The sequence below is a fragment of the Trifolium pratense genome, linkage group LG7 (assembly GCF_020283565.1).
Source record: "Trifolium pratense cultivar HEN17-A07 linkage group LG7, ARS_RC_1.1, whole genome shotgun sequence".
NCBI classification, from domain to species: domain Eukaryota; kingdom Viridiplantae; phylum Streptophyta; class Magnoliopsida; order Fabales; family Fabaceae; genus Trifolium; species Trifolium pratense.
Window position 1 is genome coordinate 11,927,178 of NC_060065.1, and position 21,649 is coordinate 11,948,826.

Genomic DNA, 21,649 nt, shown 5'->3' on the forward strand with positions numbered 1-21,649 from the left:
CTTGTGGAACTTTTGCTAATGTGGGAAATAAATGTTCTTGTCGATGTTATCACAAGTTTTATTTGTTCATTCAAAAAGGTAAATTCATCTTCCATTCATAAGATAATATCTAAATATAATATATACTATATACTATACAAATGAAAATGCTTGGTATATATGAAAGTTGGCTGAATTGGAGCATGCAGCCAATACATTCCTACCCCTTTAAGTATTTCATCAAAAGATGAAATATTGAAGCAAAAAATCAGAAGTGATTCTCACTGATAGTGGGAGTGATGAATCCTCATCGGTCTCTATTTTTGGAGTCTTTTCAATTAAGTTTTTAATATAATTTTATTAGTTTAGTGTTTAATTTAAAGTCATTTTAAATAAATTGCATTTTTTAGTTTATTGAGTCAATTAAGTATTTTTCTTTATTAATATTTCATTTTGTGTAGTTTTTATTTTGTGAAGTTAGTAACATATTGTGTAGTGTGGGTGATGGCCTAAAAGGGAGTATATATATCATTTAATATGATGGGCTTATGTACAATGAAAGGAAGACAACTTTGGCCTTATGTTGAAGTCATGACCCGAACCAAGGAAATGAAAGGAAAGGTTTCTTTGCAAATTGGTGGAGCGGGGTACTGTAGCACGACGGAAGCTGCGCGAAAGATGGAAAGGAAGGGATGAACAGAGGAATGGAATTAGCATAGTGGTGGAGGATTGAAAGAAACAAGCAGCTCCCACATCACGCCTATTCTATGGTTTTATCTTCATTGTTTCATTTTTATTTTATTATGTGTAACTAAACTCTCATGATTGGTCCTTAGGGGATTCTTATTATTATTTCTCTTGAACTATGTGATTATCATATGTTATGATCAATGAATTACGAAGTTAGTTTCTTCAATTATTTCTTGTGCTTAATGCTTTACATGACTTGATCAACTGTGTGATGATTTCAATTATTTGTTTTACTATGACGATAGGAATGAATGATCGATCTAGGAATGATTGATCAATTAACTTTCACTTAAGACATTTCGGATTGTTAATTGAGATTAAAAGATTAAAGTTTGTAAACCTCAATTGATCATAGATTACCTAAGACATTAGGAATCGATGATCAAGGGAGAGGATTATGTTACCAAGACATTGGGCATAATCATTTGAGATTTAATCTAATCATGAAACTAAATTGAGTAATTTGTAATCATACATGAAATTACCAAGAGAAATAGTAATTAGATGAACCAAAAAGGATCAATCGCTTTTCTTTCATTCAATTTGATTCCCAAGTTATTTTTAAGTTTATGATAAAAATTCAAACCAAGTTAAACTCCCCCCTTTGCATTTTAATTATTAATCCTAAATTAATTTAATTGTTTTGTTGAGATTGAAACAATCCCTGCGGATACGAACTTTATAAATTTTATTACTTGACGACTATTTAGTACACTTGCTAAATTTCTATCAAGTTTTTGGCGCCGTTGCCGGGGATTGTTGAGTGATTTTGACAAGACAATTTATTTTACTTAGGATTTTTTTTAATTTTTTTTTCCTTTCTATTATTTTCTTTTTATTCTTGTATATATAAATTTTCTCTTTATGTCTACTTTAGTTTTCTTTGCTGCTGAAAATTTTCTCTAAGTTTTGTAGCAATGAAATGGATTGATAATAGATTGGTTGATTGCAAAGAAATAAATATCATTTGTTATCAACTATGTTTACTATCTTATGCACAAGAGAGATTGGATGCACATATTTCGAGATTGAAGGCGAGAAGTGATTTTTGTGGAGCGAATCCTCACAATGACTATTGTGAGGAGTATTGTTTGAAGGAAAAAGAGCGTGAACTGATCAACATTGATTACAACTTTCAACTCAAAAAGATTTTGGATGAATTTTTGAGGTCAAATCAAGGTTCATTTGATGGATTCGAAGTTGAGTGTGGTAATCTTGTTGAAAAGGCAAATGAGTGTGAGAAGTTGGTTGAGATGGAGATTAAACATCATGCTATTGGAGAAGAAGAAAAATTGAAAAACAAGAAGAATGGCATGAGAAGAGTGAATCATGTTGATCTCTACGTGGTATTTGAGTCTCAACCAATGGAATTTAAAGAGAGAAATCAGTTGCAAAAAAAATTTCATTCTTCTCTAAGGTGGGAAAGTGCAAATTCCAAGAGCTTAGTTGTTGGAAGATGGGAACAGTTGCTTCTCTATGCTAAGTTCATGGAATTCTTAACCAATAAGCGGAAAAAGAAGGATGATGTGTTCTTTCTCTCATTTAGGCCACCCTAACAGTGGTTGAGGTGTCAAGCTAATGACGTTAAAGAAGCGCTTCTTGGGAGGCAACCCATGATAGGTAACTCAGTCTTTAATTTTCTTTTAATTTCTGCATTTTATTAAGTAATAAAAAGCACTGTTGAATGAATTTGTCACTACTCTATCCTTATCTGTTTGAGTTAATATTTTATGTGTGACTTGATTTTGAGCATTTAACTAGAATGTGCTTGTTAGTTTGTTCTCCATCTAAGTAGTAACTGTCAACTTACATTATTGATTGCTCTTTGGTTATATTAGTTTGCTGATGATTTTTGAGGAAATGATTTTTGTTTGTTTAGCATGATTCCTAATGGCTCTAATTCTTCTCTGTTATCCTAACTGTGAGGTCTTGAGCCTAAACACTTGAATTTCTTTCTTGACTATGTGAGTTCCACGTCTCTCCTATTCTCTAGAACTTGCTTGAATTCTCTTGATTGATTGATTGCGATGAATAATGCACCGAGGCACATTTTTGTGAGCTTGAGCCTTTGTAGCCTACCCTTGAATATTACAATCCCTTGCTAGCCCCTTTTGAGCCTTATTGAAAGAAAAATGTTTTGATCTTACTTCTTTTTGAAAACCAGATAATTTTTACAAAAAAAAAAAATAAAATGATTTTCTTGAAGTTGATCACCTAACTTGTGATTTGAGCACAATGCTCATCATTAAGTTTGAGGTTGCTCTTGGGATTTGCAACCTATTAAGTTTGGGGTGGGGTACTAGAGAACTAAAAGAAAAATATTTTGAAAAAATTTGTGAAAAAAAATATGAAGAGAATGTCCCTCATGAAAAGAAAGGAAATGGTGAAAGAAATGAAAAATAAATAAATAAAGAGAATGCAAAATGCATAACACCATGTTTGAAAAAAAAAATAATAAAAAAATAACTTGTCGAGGGACTTCTTTGTGAAAAAAATAAAAATAAAAATGTGAGCATATAATGAGTTCACACATTGTGAATTCATTTGCATGAGGATAAGGGAAAAAAATTGTGATAATTAAGTTCTCTAGTATGAATGTGATGGTTTTGGGGGATCGATTGATTTGTCCAATTTTGTTTGAAATAGGTGATCTTATAAGCTTCAAGTTTTTCTACCTAGTTTCCCAAAAATATCCACCCTTCAATAAACCTAAGCCACGCTATAACCTGAAAAGTCCTCGAAAGGTGCATATTCATTGTACGTCGATCGATTTTTAGAGTCCTTGCAAGCCTATGGTAGAAAGGTGTAGATTGTGTTGATTGAGTGTATGTCCCTAAACACTTGAGAGAATTTTGGTGAGATTGTGTGAAGAGAGAATTGAACTTGATGGATGAATGTTGGATGAATTGTTTTGAATTTCCGATTGGTTATTAGTAGATGAAAGTGACCTTGAGCATGATAATTTATGTAAAATGACATGTTTTGTTCTTATTGATTACGGAGATAGATTAACATGAATGTTTGGTTTGGTGTTTGAGGTTGAGTTGCACTCTTTTGAAAGCAATTGTTCCTTGAGGACAAGCAACAGATTAAGTTTGGGGTTGTGATGAATCCTCATCGGTCTCTATTTTTGGAGTCTTTTCAATTAAGTTTTTAATATAATTTTATTAGTTTAGTGTTTAATTTAAAGTCATTTTAAATAAATTGCATTTTTTAGTTTATTGAGTCAATTAAGTATTTTTCTTTATTAATATTTCATTTTGTGTAGTTTTTATTTTGTGAAGTTAGTAACATATTGTGTAGTGTGGGTGATGGCCTAAAAGGGAGTATATATATCATTTAATATGATGGGCTTATGTACAATGAAAGGAAGACAACTTTGGCCTTATGTTGAAGTCATGACCCGAACCAAGGAAATGAAAGGAAAGGTTTCTTTGCAAATTGGTGGAGCGGGGTACTGTAGCACGACGGAAGCTGCGCGAAAGATGGAAAGGAAGGGATGAACAGAGGAATGGAATTAGCATAGTGGTGGAGGATTGAAAGAAACAAGCAGCTCCCACATCACGCCTATTCTATGGTTTTATCTTCATTGTTTCATTTTTATTTTATTATGTGTAACTAAACTCTCATGATTGGTCCTTAGGGGATTCTTATTATTATTTCTCTTGAACTATGTGATTATCATATGTTATGATCAATGAATTACGAAGTTAGTTTCTTCAATTATTTCTTGTGCTTAATGCTTTACATGATTTGATCAACTGTGTGATGATTTCAATTATTTGTTTTACTATGACGATAGGAATGAATGATCGATCTAGGAATGATTGATCAATTAACTTTCACTTAAGACATTTCGGATTGTTAATTGAGATTAAAAGATTAAAGTTTGTAAACCTCAATTGATCATAGATTACCTAAGACATTAGGAATCGATGATCAAGGGAGAGGATTATGTTACCAAGACATTGGGCATAATCATTTGAGATTTAATCTAATCATGAAACTAAATTGAGTAATTTGTAATCATACATGAAATTACCAAGAGAAATAGTAATTAGATGAACCAAAAAGGATCAATCGCTTTTCTTTCATTCAATTTGATTCCCAAGTTATTTTTAAGTTTATGATAAAAATTCAAACCAAGTTAAACTCCCCCCTTTGCATTTTAATTATTAATCCTAAATTAATTTAATTGTTTTGTTGAGATTGAAACAATCCCTGCGGATACGAACTTTATAAATTTTATTACTTGACGACTATTTAGTACACTTGCTAAATTTCTATCAGGGAGTATCAAATTCTGTGATCCCCATCAGCTGTTCTCTGGACCTGAGAAGCATACTGCAAGTTCCAAAGGACATCCTCGATAGATGGTCGACTCCACGACTCGGTCGAAATGCACTTGTTAGTTATAGAAACCACAATTGATAGAGATTCTTTGCAACAAGTAGCTTGCACAACTGGCTCCACTATTTGTTTCCAGTCATCTTGACTATTGAAGGAAGCCTGTAAATTGGAGTATGCAAAATTAACTTAGCAAGTACATATATAAGCACTTCTGTGAATATTTGGGAGTTTATTTTAATAAATTGATCAGGATAGGTTACAAAAACAATTTGTATCTTATATAAAAACAGTTTAACTTATACATAAGTGCTTATATAATGAAGTTGATTGATTACTCATAACTGAGCTAACTTGCAAACTTGTTTTTCTGTAATTAGAAGATTATAAACATGTTTTATGCATACCATCGCATTTAGCACAGTTGCTTCTTTTTTAGCAGACATTGAAGGTCCAACTAGTGCCTCAAGTAGTATGAATCCAAAGCTATAAATATCATCCTCTAACTTTTTCATTTGCCTGAAATCACACATGTTGAGAATCTTAAGGAATAATTCACAATAACTTATCAAGTACTGATCAAATCCTGCTAATTTCTAAATGTATAAAAAACCGTCACATTTGTTGTAAACCAAGAATGTTGATAAATAGATAACATTTGATCTAGAAAAATTCCATCAGTAATAAATTGAAAGAAGAAGAAACAAAGCCATATGATATATATAAAAATTCTTACCACGAATTAGGACTTTCTTCTTTTACCTACAAACCAAAAGACATGTTATAAACACTGATGAATATTTAGAAGGTACTGCAAGCATCGACATATACATTGACATTAAACACGACACTATCATGTCGATATTGATAATAACTTGAGACAGTAAGATATTTGAATGTAACCATTGTGTCGGTGTCGAACACTAAGATATTTCAATCATAAATGTTGGCGCTATATGCAAGACCACCAATATAGGGAAAAATAAAGCATACCCCACTTGCATCAGTTTCTTCTGAGATAATGGACAATCCATAGTCACTCAACTTTGGCATCCAATTTTCATTAAGCAAAATATTGTTGGTCTTAAGTCTATTTTTGAAGAAACCAGGTATCATTCCAGTGTGTAGGAAATGAACAGCCTTAGCAACACTGATTAAAACTGACAATCTTTCTGGCCAATTGAAAATCTTTCCACAACTATCTCCTGAACATACAGTATAAATTTAGTGCACAATACAAATTAAATTTAAATTTAACTGAGAAAAACATTAGAATACTACTTTGAAATTTAAGAAACGTTATTCTTTACCTGAGAGATAAGTTTGGAAACTCCCATTTGACACACATTCATAAATGAGAAATACTTTGGAGTCGATACGCTCTCCTAAAATGCCATCAATGCAATGACCCAAGAGGGATACCAAATGAGCATGACGGAGCTTCGCAAGCAAATCCAGCCTTAATTTGAAATTCCGAATTGAGTACTTTTTTGACAAAGGTATGCACCTTATAACAACAGCTATCCCACTCTCCAATTTTCCTCTATACAGCTGCAATACCATTGACAAATTTTCATTAGCATCATGTCATAAGAAAAAGTGTAGTGTTTTTGCTAAGGTTTTTCAATTTAATTGGCGTCAGAGACATCAAAATTATTATTGCTGCAGTCTAGATTGTTTGTTTATCAAAAATTAAACTCAAATGTCACATTCATTTTTCTATAGAGAAAAAATATGCAATAAATTTGGATACTACCTTACCTTCCCATATATATTTTCACCAAGAAAAGTAGAATTGTCAAAGTTATTTGTTGCTTCCTTAAGCTCTTCAAATGAATATGATCGGCATGGGGGAAGATCTTCTCTGCCTAACTTTGAAGCTTCAGAAACATACCCTGAAAAATTAGTAACCAGAAAACAAAACTTCAGTCAATGTTCATGTCCTTCGATTGATCACATTCACACATTCCTAGTAATGCACCCTCAATGCAAAATTATTTTACACGGACAACCAATCACAATTCACCAAGACAACAAAAATTACGTAACTGCTTTTATTTAAAAACTATCACGTGATTGGATGTCAGTGTAAAATGACTTTACGCTGATATCCTTAATCTCCTCGTGAACAAAGACAACGTACTTGCATTTGCAATAAGCTCAGATGAGAATCCTGTTGAGAAGCTATCTTGAACTGATTTATGCAATAGGTGCTGTTCTGAAATCCCCTTAGAGTAATACCTTTTACAAGTAACAACAATGCATAAACCCAAAAGCACAATGATGACAAGAATTCCAACAATCACGCCAACAAAAAAACCAACTTGGTGCGACTTCGTCTTTGTGCAATAAGATACTGCATGCTGGTGCTTCAAACTCCCAGATAAACAGTTTCCATCACTCTTAACAACCCTATTTTCTGACACATTGATTAGAGAAGAAGGAAAGTCTCCAACAAACCTATTGTTTGATATATCAACAAAACGAAGATTATGGCCACATTTTATGTCATTTTGAAGTGTTCCACTCAGCATGTTGGATCCTAAATTCAAGTAACTGATATTAGGAAAAGAAAACAGTTGAGAAGGAGTAGTTCCTGTGAGTGCATTGAAGGAAATATCAAGCTGCTCAAGCTTATTTAGTTGACCATAGTGTTGTGGAATTTGACCCGAGAAGGAGTTCCGATTGAGGAAAAGCATTTTCAACTCTTTAGGCATATCAGGTAAATCGGAATCTAATTCATTTTCTCTTAAATCTAGTTGTTCCAAGATACTCAAACCAGTAAAATCTTGCAAATTACCTGATATTTGATTTCTTGACATGTCAATGATAGTCAAGGTTGTGATACTAAGGATTGAAAATGGAAATGGACCCTTCAACTTATTATTTTTCAAACTAAGAACTGAGAGAATATTTGATGAATTGAACAAGTTTGGGATGGTACCATTGAAGAAGTTATCACCTAACATAAGAGATTTAAGGTTGACCATAGTAGAGATTTTTGGAGGGATTGATCCATAAAGAAAATTTGAATTCAAATTCAAATATTCAAGTGAAAAGAGTCTATGAATGGTATTTGGAAATGGTCCCCAAATTCCCAAAGAAACAAGATGAAGAACTTTCAAGCTAGTTAGCCTTGCTAGAGTGGCAACAAATGAGTCCATTGAGAAGCTTTGTGATAGTGTTTGATTTGGAATAGCAAAACCATCAAAATCTCTACCATTTTTCGGCTTATCACCAACAATACTTAGCTCTGTGACAAAATTGTCTTTGCATGTGATTTTGACTTGTGTTGAAGACATAAAGCAAAGTTCTGATTTATGATCTTTCCATATTTCTAATTGTGTTGGATATTCTAAGTGTTTTTGTAATTGGAGAAGAACTTGTGTCTGAGAGGACTGTAACTGAGCACTGCAAATTCCCATATAAAAGAGATACCAAGCATAACAAAATAGCAAAACCAAGCCATGAAACTCCATGAAAAACTTCTATATTGGAAATGCTTCAAAGAGGAACAATTAAAATAGTTGAAAACCTGTCCTAAATAAATGAAAAGGAGGCTCCATTAAAATAGTTAAAAACTAGAAACTTACACCAAACAACAACCATGATAGCAATAAGTTCTTATTCTACTATGTGAGGTCGGCTACATGGATCAGACGAATCATGTCTATGGCAAAATAATTGACCTTAATTATAAGGGTATTTCATTCATACTAGTTTTCCTACCAATTGGACTCCTCAATCCTCATCTCATCTGATCTACTCTCCTTACTACAAAATATACGGTCTTAGATTCATCTGATCTACTATCCAATTGTCTACCTCATTTTGAAGTGTTCACAAGGGGTAGTTGTGCAAACTTTAATGCATAGATTGTTTATAGACTTCAGAAAACAGCTAAGTGTTGAATAAAAGGACTAAACCAAGATGAATATTGTTGGTGATAAATGAAGGAAAATAAATGCTACTATATATGTGACTATATATCAATAAACAAAAGAAAGATAAAATTTCAAATTGTTAGTTGGTCTGGTGGTGATTGACGTTGGACTTGGTAAGGAGGATCACAATTCAATTCCCCGCAACTGCAATTGGAAGGGGGCTAGAACTACTTAATGTCATAACTGACCCCGAACCAGATTAAGTGGTCCAGCAGACCGGATACTAGTTGTGAAAACAAAAACAAAAAATAAACAAAAGAAAGATCAAGTGTGGTGTGGCCTTTGCTCAGAATCCAAGACATGAAAAGTGGGGCATACCTGAAGTTAATGCATTAATAACTGGTTCCACCATGGTACTCTTTCTTCTGCAAACAGCAATAATGGTTAGGGAATTGAACAGTTATGAATATGATTCATACGAAGAAAAGAACCAAACTAAACCAAGCATAGAAATAATATTTTTCTTACTTTGGATGCTATTTATTTCAGCTGAAGCTCATGCTCAAGTTATAGCAGATAGATAATTTTCAACTGGGATGGTTTCAAGTGCAAATCTTTACAAAGAATGCTTCTATGGTTCAGTGAAGAAAATGGATATTGATGAAAAATTAATGTAGCTTTCTTTGGTAACAATTCTCAACAAAGAAAAAATGGAATATAAATTCTGAAGCATAGAAGACAAAGTAAAAAAAAACATGAGTGATGGGCCATGTTGATATGAATCTAACAAATTTTGAGGTGCCATAAGGTGGACCCCACAATCATTGTTGTACAATATCTATCCTTGAGTTTTCACTTTCTCATTTTTGCATTACTTGAGAAATGAAAGCATTTAGACTTTACATTAAGACTTCTTTGTTTTAATATAGCTAATGAAAACTTCATGCTACCAGAATAATTGTTGTGTTCTTCCTCTCTCTCTCTCTCTCTCTCTGTCACTCACTTACCTTTCTTAATTCTTGTTTCTAACTATATGAAAAGGACACAAGTTTACTAGAGTCGCGTTTTGGTCCATAATTTAATCCATAACTAGTAAGTAAATTAATAAGTAGTTTGCAAGTATCATTGAATTGATGTTCTTAAATATATGTACAATTTTAAATATCAATTAAATAAGAAACATATAAAAGAAAATTAAATTTTAAAATTTAATTGGAAACAATGAATTTTGGTTCAAGTGGTAAGGGTTTTGGTTCCCTTAAGCATGTGATCAGATGTTGGATTCTTGCTTCATGCATGATGCGTATGGAGAAAATTCGCTTGAAAGTAAAGAATCCACCTCGTGTGCCCCATAGGTTCCCCGACGGATCGCTAACGCGGTAAAAACTTTGCAGCAATATGATGATAACCCAAAAAATTTAATTGGAAATTTCAAAAAGTTTCATGGTAAATAATGAGGAACATTTGGAAAGATATTTTAAAGTGAAATATTTATTTTACATAGGAATAGTAATCATATAAACAAATGTGATTAATAATAAATGTATATGTATAAATGTATAATATTTCAAATGAAAAAGTATTTTAAGTTCTATTACTTGTACACATTCATCCTTTTTTTTTATCACATATTATATTTTAAAAATACACAAATACATTTGTTATTTTGTCCGTCTCCTAAGGATAGCTCCTTTGTTGGAGAGCTTTTACGCTAGTTTGTTCAAAAGTAGTTTTTTTTCTTCAAAAGACAGTTATTCGTCTCTATCGTCGTATGCTTAACACATGGTGTTTAGAGGGCCAACTACGGGGGGTGAGTCAAAAGAATGTGTGTTAAGCACTGACAAAACACTCTTCTTACGTGTTTCAATCAAACACTTTCCTTTTTTTTTTCATATGGGAATGAAGTTAATTTCTATGTAAAAAAATACAATTGTTCTCTTCTTTTTTTCGAAATTACAATTATCCGTGCAAAAAAAATATGGTTCTTATTTGTAAGTAAATGTCTTTCACCCATAGAAAAAACCTTCTTTAAAGTTAAAAAATTGATGAAAAAAAAAAGTGAAGATAAAAGTAAGGAATATAATGTGGTAAAGAAAGAGGTGTAGCTAGAATTAGAGGGTATAGTTGTAAAATATTGCATTGAAAATTGAGTAGGTTAAATATTTTATGATAAGTTTTTATTTTGGGACGGAGAAAACAGGGGCAGAGCCAAGTAGAGCTGAGGGGGTTCAACTGAACCTCCTGAACTTGAAAAAATTTACATATATTCTTGTATATTTTGCTTTTTAAACCCGCTAAAATATTACTTTTGCACCCACCCAAAAGAAGAAGAGAACACATAGGAATGGAAATAAGAAATGCAGGCAAAACATACAAATAAAAGGATCAATTATTCATTGGAAATAGAGAAATGGAGAATGGAAAGAACTAAAAGTAGTGTCTGCAATCAAACTCTGGATCTGATAATACGATAGTATTTAGGGTTTTCTTCACTAACACATTTTGGTTTTTTTTTCTTTTCTAGGTGGCCCAATTGTTATATTTGTTTGTTTTTTTGGTTACATTGTATCTTTTTTTTCTACGGCTACAATCATTCTCTGTTTTTTATATTTTTGTCTCTAATGTTATAAACTATTATTCTTTTTTTTTTTGGGTAGAAAAACTATTATTCTTTTTATTTGAAACATTTTATAGAGTATTATTCTAGTTGAATTTGCATAGTATTATATATGCAACAATTAGGATCCGAATCTCATCCATCTTATTTATTTATTTTAAGGGTGAAATTCTAGTCACTAAACTACTTTAAAAAAAGTAAACATATGAAATCAAACAAATATGTATGAAGACTTATCTCATTTGTGCACCATAAATTTTGACATATTATATCAAGGCAACTATAAAGTTGATTAACCCTATAAAAAATTATAAAGTTAACTAATATTTTATTGTAAAGTACTAACCCCAACCATTAATTTTGGTAGAACGTTTTCCTCAATGAATTTACTTTTAGGAACGAGTATTTTGTGTAAATATATTTTTTAAAATTGTGTTAATTGTAAGTGATTTTTAAGAAAACTTGCTCATTCAAAAAAAAAATGCTAACACGAATATAAGAGACATTTGAAACAAAATATTTATTAAGGTAAAATAGTATGCACCCCTACCCAAGTTTCCTGACAACCCCACTGGGAGGAAGTATGTTAAAATGTACAAAATATAAAATGTCATTATCCTAATCACTGACAATGACGGTCATTAAAATGCTTCATCGATCTCAAAATAAATGACCTAATTTTGACTTAATATACTATTCATATGATCTCCTTTGATCATTTTTTTAAAAAACTTGGTATCCGGCCCTATGACCGACTAATCCAAAGGGACCAATCCCACCGCTCACTTACGGGGGCCCATTTAAAGCCAGAGTATTTTTTTGCTCTGTATGGACTTAGCCCACCGAAATTGGCACTAGGGGGAATCGAACCTGAGACCTTGAGATGAGCATACTCCAATGACCCAAGTCAACACCACTAGACTAACCCCAAGTGAGTTTCTATATATATATATATATATATATATATTTGCAAATATTAACATATGAGATGTTATTTGATTTGTCTCGATGAATGTTTTCAAAATATATAACATTTATAATTTTTAATAATACATAATTAAATATGTACGTTGACAAACGTAAATATGATCAAACAGATAATTTATTTTGGAAGAGAGCGAGTAGTACGATTTCTATGTCAAGACACCAAACCAAGTAAGGAGAGGTAAATTGACAAACAATAAGGATACATGTCCTTGGAAATTGGTTGGCCAGTTATCATACCAAATTTCATGACAGTCTGTCGTTGCATATCAGAAGCACACAAAATGCTTATTTGCTTATGGCCTCCACATGTATCTTCTTGGGGATAAATGATTAAGCTTATGAATCAACTCTATTTTGGTGATTCCTTGGACTCATCTTTCTGTCCCAAGTCCCAAACTTAAAAAGGGTGAAATTTCAATATTATTATGATATGTTGAATCGATCGAAGGTTGCCATAATTCTGTGCTAGATTCATTGTTTCTTTTATAAAACTGTCATTTTCAACTTTTGTACCATCTGTCTCTGTCTCAAAGTCTATAACATTTTTTTCTCATCTTGAGGTGGCAGAATCTCCAATCTAAGTTAACTTCCTTTGTACTGAGGAAATTATGCTTTTCGAGTAAAGGGTGATTCGATTGCAGTTTTAGAATCGAAATACTTGTGATTGTGGACTTAGAATATTTTTCATCTTTCAAATATGATTCGATTTCGACAGTTGCAGCGTTTCAAGACTTTGTTTCATTTCAAATGAAGAAGGACGCGTGGTAGAAGACTATTTGTTTAACGTTAAGTAGCAGTTACTTAGTTTCTCTATAAATAGTAGTTTGTAAGTCGAAATAAGGGTCACAATTCACTTACACAAATTCTCAAACACTCAAAGTATCCATGCTACAGCGAGAAAAGAGTACTTCGAGAAAGATGTATGAATCAGTGAACCATTTTACTTTCCTTGTAACCTTTTACATTTCAAATGCAATTTAATCTTTTCAAAGTCTTTACTTTCGAAGCATTTATCTTTTGCATTTACATGGTTCTCTCATTCGAGTGAACTCTTTTGTTATTTTCTATTTGATTTGTGATTCACATTTCTTGTGTTTCATAAACTTTGCTTTACAAGTTACGCATTTAAAACCCTTTTGCTTTAAATACGGTTTTATTGCAAATTGATGTTATATTCAATGAAGAACATTCAAAACTCTTTTAATCTAACGCACAAACGATTGTCCCGAGATTTACTAGTTGATCTCTCAAGTAATTAATTTAAACTAGCGGTTGTTTACCAAAAATCAGTGTAAACAAATTGGCACGCCCAATGGGACGGGTTGTTTGTGCAGTTATTATTTTTTAAAAGAAGTTCGTTTTTCTAAAATTTTGTGTCGAATACTAAATAATCGGTATTCAGAAATTGTCTGTTTTGATTTTGCATGCATTTGAGGAGTGGTAAATCTTTACCAAATTTAACTAACGTTAAATCTCGATCAAAAATGGATCGACCACCCAATAATAATCAAAACAACAATAATAATGTCTCAAATCCTGAGGGACAACCAACACAAGCGTCTAATAATAACGCTACTATTATGGCCAGTAGTTCTGGAACTTCTGGTTCGAGTGGACCCTCAGTGAGCTTTGGAAATATAGGAGTAACAGCCCCTTCGACGAGTTCGACCCTATCTGGATCGATAACTTCGTCAGTATCACATAATGTGGGAAATAGTCAATTGGGTCCTGACGAACAAAGGAGTCCAATTCGATCCTTTTTGCTGAACCAATCAGGGTTGTGTTGGTGTAAGCCCTAGAGGCCAATTATTTATGATCGCATGATACTTGTATTGAATAATTCATTTATTAAATAAAGGCTCTTCTTTATTATGTTTATGTGTTAAAATAATAAAGTCCCTAGAATGGTTAGTTCGTTAAGTGGAACGTTAAGTATGACTTAATCATGAGAATCCATTAAACATAAGAACACTATTCTTAAAGCATCCGTAGTCATGCTTTAAAGTGAAATGGGATAACATTAAAGCATAGAGGCTATTATGTTGGTAGACTGATGATCACATCTCACGGATCATAGATAAAGAGTTATCAAGTCTTCACATAGATATAAATGTTAAGGGTAACATTTGTATCGGATTGACCCACCGTGAGAATACTACATAGTGTGTTATGAAATGTCATAAGATATTCTCATAGTGATAAGTGGTGTATTCCACCCTTCGACCTGAAATCACTATGTACCCTAGATGTAGGAGTGTATTACCTTGTTGCCATTCAAACGTTATCCGTAACAGGATGACTATAAAGTTGGTTGATGGGTATTCCACGAATCATGTTGAGGGACATGAGTGACCTAGATGGAATTTGCCCCTCCTACATAACAGGAGATATGTCTATGGGCCCAATATTAAACTTAGCAAGGGTGACATACTATACCTTGTGTTCAATATAGACATAGGGTAAAAGGGTAATTATACACAAGATTAAACTTAGCAGTGATGTGTTGCTAGATACCGCTCACTGTTTATAATATTGAGATTAATATTATTGCCAACGTCATAGGAACCTACAAGGTCACACACATAAGGACAGTTAATGACGGGAGAAATAAGTATGACTTATTAGTGGGGTGCGATTAGTAATAGTAGGTTATTGGGCTTGCGAAGTCCAATAACCGCTTTGGCCTGAAGACAACATAAGAAGCTCTATAAATAGAGCCTTATGCAATTCAGTCTTAAGGTTACACACATAATCCGAATTTTGGAGAAACCCTAAAATTCTCTAAAACCCTAACCGCACTAAATCTCCCTCTACCGTCGTCTTGCAGCTAGCACTAAGAGGTGACCGAAAACTGTTCGTGTGGACCGGCTAGAGGTGCTGCGATCGTGCGGTGCTTGTGATCAACTCAAAATCGAGGAATTTGTTCTTCAAAGGTAATAACCGAAACCCTGATCATGTCCATTCGCAAGGATTCATCGAAGGAAAATTTTAATTTTCGCTGCGTTTTACATCTCTGTTTTGCTACGATTTTCCTTCAGGTTGGGTATGCCAGCATCTTTGATGGCAGGCTTACATAATTCTAATTCCAATCCTGAAGGGGCTACCATGTTTCCCCCTTCAGCCTCTGTTGTGGGAAATAGGGCTAGAGACATTGCCCAACAAAATTTGACAAATGTAACCATGATGTCGTTTAGACAACAAATGGACGAAAGTAACCATGAAATGGTTAACACCCTAACTTCACAATTATGAACTATCCTGAATCCTTTAATCAATAATACAAATAAAAATTATTTGTTGTTAGCCCATCAGATGGGGCGAATTGCAGATTTCTTTGGTACTCCTGCGATGCCTAACCAAAACCTTCAACCTATTCAAAACCAAGCGCATGTTCAGAACCAAGGTTTGCCCATTAATGCCGGGGCTCCTATGAATCAAGTGCCACAAGTGGCGCAAGAAGAACCGCCAGTCCAAGTGGTAAATCAAGTTCAAGATCCAGGAATAGTGTTGGTTAATAGAAATCAAAATGCTGACGAAGTAGTTAGAGATGTGCAACGAAACAATTTTGCACAACAAAATAATTTGGCAAATCTAGTCGAAACGATATTGACCTAGAATGGGTTTAATGTAGGCTTGCACAGGCCAAACTTCGTTTTACCCTTGTCTGAGTACGTACTCCAGACTGAATTGCCAAGGGGATGGAAGATCCCCAAATTCACAAAGTTTGCTGGGGATACGACAGAATCAACAGTAGAGCATGTTGCAAGGTTTTTTACCGAAGCAGGGAATTTGACTGATAATGAGAATTTAAGAATGAAATATTTCCCGAACTCCCTTACAAAAAATGCTTTTACTTGGTTCACAACGCTTCCCCCACATTCGATTCATCATTGGGCTCAGTTAGAAAGGGTTTTCCATGAACAATTCTACATGGGCCAATCTAAGATTAGTTTGAAAGAATTGGCTAGTGTTAGGAGGAAAACACCAGAGTCTGTAGATGATTATTTGAATCGGTTTAGGTTACTCAAGGCTAGATGTTTTACCCAAGTGCCTGAACATGAGTTAGTCGAAATGGCTGCTGGAGGCCTAGACTATTCGATTCGAAAGAAGTTAGATACACAACATCTAAGAGATATGACACAATTAGCAGATAGAGTAAGGCAGGTCGAACACCTTAAGGGTGAAAAGGCTAGATCATCTAAGTTTCACAAAAGGGAGAAAATAGCCTATGTTGAAACAATAGATGATGAAGATGAATATGTTGTAAATTACGAAGACATAGAGGATAATGAAATTAATGTGGCTGAATTAAAACCAGGCCCTCCTTATACCTGTAAATTGTTAAAGCCATCAAATGGAAAAAATCCTGTCGAACCTAAAAATGATAAATTTGTTGCCAAAACTTATTCATTTGACATAACAAAATGTGATAAAATATTCGATTTATTGGTCACTGATGGCCAAATTGTTGTCCCAAAGGGGTTAAAAGTTCCTCCTTTAGAATAACAAAAGAAAAGAGGTTTTTGTAAATTTCATAATTTTCTTGGTCACAAAACCTCACAGTGTGTTCTTTTCAGGGATCTCGTTCAAAAAGCTTTAAAGGATGAAAGGCTGAAGTTTGGAGAAAAATCCAAACAACAGATGAAAATTGATGAAGATCCACTGCAGATAGCAGATGCCTCTTATGTGGAGCCAATCGAATGCCTAATGGTTGATGCCATGGATTTATCTGGTGGCGCACAGTTGGTTTCTATCCCAGAGGACGAATATTATGAGAAGATGAAAGTAGTATACCCTGGGGCTGAGGAGGAATTGATAGATTTCTTACAAAGGTGTAAACTCAACAAATCTGAAGTCATGCTTTTCCCAAGGTGCAGTGCAGTATTTGACAAGAAGGCTACTGAGGGCCTAAACAAGTTCATACCTTTTAGAAGAAACAAAGAGAATTGGCCAAAGTCAAGACCAGTGAAAAGACAAAACATGGCGCATGCTAAACCAATGTACCAAAGGTTAGGCAATCCAAATACCTTTGTGCCATCCAACAACACACCAATGAACAAATGGGTTCATGGTCATTCATCAAACCTTGTTAGAAATTCTGTTGATAAGGGGAGTTCTAGCAAGAACCAGTCGAATCAATCTGTCGATTCGAGAAAGTATGCCTACAGAAATAACTACATGGGAAAGAATCCCATGACGCGTACACAATGGCGCAGGCATCAGCACCAACAGAAATTGTCACTTCAAGGGGTTCAGAAGGCTGAAGATAAAAAAAGGAAAGCAAGTGGTCGAAGCGACCAAAAGGCCAGTAAAAGAGAGATTGTCTCAACCTATGCCTGATCGAAAGGTTGAAGATAAACTCGAAGATGAAAACATGGAGGATGAGGATCTCCTCGATTTAGATCCTGAGTTTGATGTGCTGGTTAATGTAGTTTCCATTCTGCCTGCTGAGTATGACGTATGGTCAGAAGTGACTGAAGGAGAAGATGAGTTCGATGAAAATGAATTGGCTTTACACAAGCCAATGTGTTATTATGTGATGAACAATGGGTGCCTAGAAGAGCAAATGGCCAATTTTGAAAGGCTAACTGAGGGAATGAAGAATCATTTAAAACCCCTCTTTATTCAGGCTAAAGTTAACAACGTGGGGGTCAACAAAGTGTTGATTGATGGAGGAGCAATAGTAAATCTGATGCCAGAATTCATGATAACCAAGATTGGTAAGTTTTCGATTGACTTACACCCCCACAACATTGTACTTTCGAATTACGAAGGTGAGACTGGATTCTCACTGGGGGCAATTCAAGTCAATGTAGCAGTTGGCAGCACTGTTAGGCCAACTTTGTTTTTGGTTGTGACATCAAAGGCCAATTACAATCTGCTTCTAGGAAGGGAGTGGATACATGGCGTAGGAGCGCTGCCTTCGACTCTCCATCAGAGGGTGAGTATCTGGAGAGAAGATGGTGTGGTGGAAAACATCGAAGTCGATCAAAGCTATTTTAGGGCTGAAACACACCATATTACTAAGCATTCATTTGACAAAAAATTGGCGAATATTTAGCCATGCACTAAACAAGGATATGCATATGCCCCTGCTGATAATGTCTATCATTCTGTCAAGTTAGACCCAACTCATGGGTTTATTTAGGAGAGAGAGGAGATAGATGATGGTACATATGAGGATGAAGGCAAAATCCGCCCAACTGGGTGGAACCTTTACGAGGACCAAGATGACTAAGCCAAATGCGTGGGCCAAGATTTCGGCTTATATGGCCGAAAACAAAATAAACATGGCTTTAGAGGCCAACATGTTGCAAGAAAATATGGCTGTCGAAGCCAGTGGTTGTGAAAATGGCAAAACTTTGCCATCAATCCAAAAACTGGACTGCATCTATGATGAAGAACCCTTGGGATTCGAAAAATATCCTCTAAGTTCTAGTCAGAAGTTGCAGGCCCAAGACCCTTTGGAAGAAATAGATATTGGAGATGGCTCAATTAAAAGGCCAACATACATAAGTGTCAATATCCCAAAGGAGTTGCATGCTAAACTGGTCGAACTCCTTAAAGAGTTCAAAGACTGCTTTGCTTGGGATTATAACAAAATGCCAGGTTTAAGTAGAAACTTGGTCGAACACAGGTTGCCAATTCGACCAGACAAGGAACCAGTTAAGCAATCACCAAGAAGATTTGCACTAGAAATCCTGTCTAAGATCAAGGAAGAGATCGAGAGGCTGCTGAGAAGTAAATTCATCAGGACTGCCAGGTATGTCGAATGGTTAGCAAATATAGTTCCTGTCATTAAGAAGAATGGTTCTCTTAGGATATGTATAGATTTTAGGGACTTAAATAATGTTACACCTAAAGATGAATATTCCATGCTTGTAGTAGAAATGCTAATAGATTCAGCAGCAGGCTTCAAATATCTTAGTATGTTAGATGGTTATTCTGGTTATAATCAAATTTTTATTGCTGAAGAGGATGTGGCAAAAACTGCTTTTCGATGCCCAAGGGCTTTAGGCACCTATAAATGGGGTAATGCCTTTTTGTTTAAAAAATGCTGGAGCCACATACCAAAGAGCGATGAATTCGATATTCCATGATTTCATAGATACATTTATGCAAGTGTACATTGATGATATTATTGTTAAGTCGTCATCACAAAATGATCATTTGATTTGTCTAAGAAAGTCATTCGAAAGGATGAGGAAATATAGATTGAAAATGAATCCATTGAAATGTGCTTTTTGTGTACATGCAGGAGACTTCCTTGGTTTTGTGGTGCATAAAAAAGGCATTGAGATAAACCAAAATAAGACAAAAGCTATTTTGGAGACCAAGCCTCCAACGAACAAAAAGCAGCTTCAGTCTTTGTTAGGAAAAATCAACTTTCTGAGGAGATTCATTTCGAATCTAAGTGGTAAAGCTCAAGCTTTTTCACCATTGCTTCGACTCAAGAAAGAAGATATTTTTACTTGGGGGCAGGATCAGCAAGGAGCACTTGATGAGATCAAGAAATACTTGTCTAATCCTCCAACTTTAATGCCTCCAATTAGAAATAAATTTATGAAGTTGTATATTTCAGCATCTGGTACAACATTAGGAAGTATGTTAGCCCAAGAGGATGAAAATGGCGAAGAAAAGGTCATTTATTATTTAAGTAGAGTCCTTAATGATGTTGAAACTAGATACACTAGTATTGAAAAGCTTTGTCTTTGTTTATACTTTTCATGTATGAAATTGAAGCATTATATAAAGCCTATTGATGTTTATGTTTATTCTCATTATGATGTCATTAAACATATGTTATTAAGCCAATTTTACATAGTCGAATTGGAAGATGGGCTTTGGCTCTTTCTGAATATTCACTTTCATACAAGCCTTTGAAGGCTATTAAAGGCCAAATAGTGGCTGACTTTTTATTGTTGACCATTCAGAAATTGAATCACCCCAAAGCTACGTTGGTTTGGAACCTTGGATTCTATACTTTGATGGTTCTAAACATCAACATGGTACAAGAATTGGTATTTTAATTATCTCCCCGTTAAAGATTCCTACCAAGTTCAAATATAAGATTAATGGTGTTTGTTCAAATAATGAGGCTGAATACGAAGCCTTGATAGCAGGTTTGGAAATATTATTAAGCTTGGGGGCAAAATATATTAAGATAAAAGGTGATTCAGAATTGGTCTTGAAACATTTGATTAGATACTTTGTGATAGCAAATACGTTATTGAAGCGTTTCGATTCGATTGACATAGAACATGTTCCTCGAATAGAAAATCAAGAAGCAAATGACTTAGCTCAAATTGCTTCAGGATACAAAATGTCCAAAGAAAAATTGGAACAATTAGTTGAAATTAAAGAAAAATTAATTTCTAAAGAACTAATGCAGTTGGAATTGTCAATGCCAAAACTTGTGGGGGCAGATATGTCACACAATGACATAGATAATCTTGACCCAAAGATGGATCATGATATTTATGATGAATTTCAAATTTTCGTCAATGACAATTTAATAAATGGTGATTGGAGGAAACCAATTGTTGAATACCTGGAAAACCCAATAGGGAATGCGCCTCGAAAAATCAAATATAGGGCATCAAATTATGTAATCATTGGAAATGAATTGTTTAAAAAGACCCTTGAGGGAATGTTACTAAAATGTCTTAGTGAAACTGAAGCCTATATAGCAATCTCTGATGTTCATAGTGGAGCCTGTGGTTCTCACTAGTCAGGTCATAAGATGAAATGGCTTCTATTTCGACAAGGCATGTATTGGCCATCCATGCTGAAAGATTGTATAGATTTTGCTAAAGGATGTCAAGAATGTCAAAAACATGCAGGAATTCAACATGTACCTGCAAGCGAATTACATTTAATAGTAAAACCTTGGCCCTTTAGAGGATGGGCCTTAGATCTGATTGGTGAAATAAGACCAGCATCATCAAAAAATCAAAAGTACATTATAGTTGGTATTGATTATTTCACTAAATGGATCGAAGCAATACCCATACCTAGTGTTGATCAAGAAGAGGTTATAAGTTTCATCCAGAACCATATCATTTACAGATTTGGAATCCTTGAA

At 34.2% G+C, this 21,649-nt stretch overlaps 2 protein-coding genes across 5 annotated transcripts; one reads left to right on the forward strand and one right to left on the reverse strand.

The window, feature by feature from the left end:
- Nucleotides 1–40: 40 nt before the first annotated feature.
- On the reverse strand, nt 41–10,035 carry LOC123897012 (probable inactive leucine-rich repeat receptor-like protein kinase At3g03770). Of its 4 annotated transcripts, none has more exons than XM_045947490.1 (10): nt 9,489–10,035; nt 9,339–9,385; nt 7,220–8,616; nt 6,838–6,971; nt 6,387–6,627; nt 6,070–6,281; nt 5,813–5,838; nt 5,484–5,595; nt 5,025–5,238; nt 41–277 (listed from the first exon to the last, which is right to left on the reverse strand). In XM_045947490.1, exons 3-9 carry the CDS (start codon nt 8,553–8,555, stop codon nt 5,026–5,028), a joined length of 2,274 nt encoding a protein of 757 aa, XP_045803446.1. In that variant the 5' UTR covers nt 8,556–8,616; nt 9,339–9,385; nt 9,489–10,035; the 3' UTR covers nt 41–277; nt 5,025. The 4 variants fall into 4 exon arrangements, with proteins under 4 accessions (XP_045803446.1, XP_045803447.1, XP_045803445.1 ...); XM_045947491.1 differs by having other exon boundaries at nt 7,220–8,611; nt 9,489–9,981; XM_045947489.1 differs by having other exon boundaries at nt 7,220–9,385; nt 9,489–9,732.
- Nucleotides 10,036–18,794: 8,759 nt separating this feature from the next.
- On the forward strand, nt 18,795–21,295 carry LOC123895851. Its single transcript, XM_045946327.1, has 4 exons — nt 18,795–19,596; nt 19,823–20,205; nt 20,376–20,573; nt 20,663–21,295. The coding sequence occupies exons 1-4, from the start codon at nt 18,795–18,797 to the stop codon at nt 21,293–21,295; spliced, it is 2,016 nt and encodes a 671-aa protein (XP_045802283.1).
- The last annotated feature ends 354 nt before the right edge of the window (nt 21,296–21,649 follow it).

Coding starts and splice junctions, on each gene's coding strand:
- LOC123897012 (XM_045947490.1), bottom strand. CDS start 8,555: ATGGAGTTTCATGGCTTGGTTTTGCTATTTTGTTATGCTTGGTATCTC. Junction 6,282..6,386: donor TTTCCAAACTTATCTCTCAG/GTAAAGAATAAC, acceptor CTGTATGTTCAG/GAGATAGTTGTGGAAAGATT. Junction 5,839..6,069: donor AAGAAACTGATGCAAGTGGG/GTATGCTTTATT, acceptor TTTGGTTTGTAG/GTAAAAGAAGAAAGTCCTAA.
- LOC123895851 (XM_045946327.1), top strand. CDS start 18,795: ATGACTAAGCCAAATGCGTGGGCCAAGATTTCGGCTTATATGGCCGAA. Junction 19,597..19,822: donor TTTAGGCACCTATAAATGGG/GTAATGCCTTTT, acceptor GTGTACATGCAG/GAGACTTCCTTGGTTTTGTG. Junction 20,574..20,662: donor TGGTTCTAAACATCAACATG/GTACAAGAATTG, acceptor TCAAATAATGAG/GCTGAATACGAAGCCTTGAT.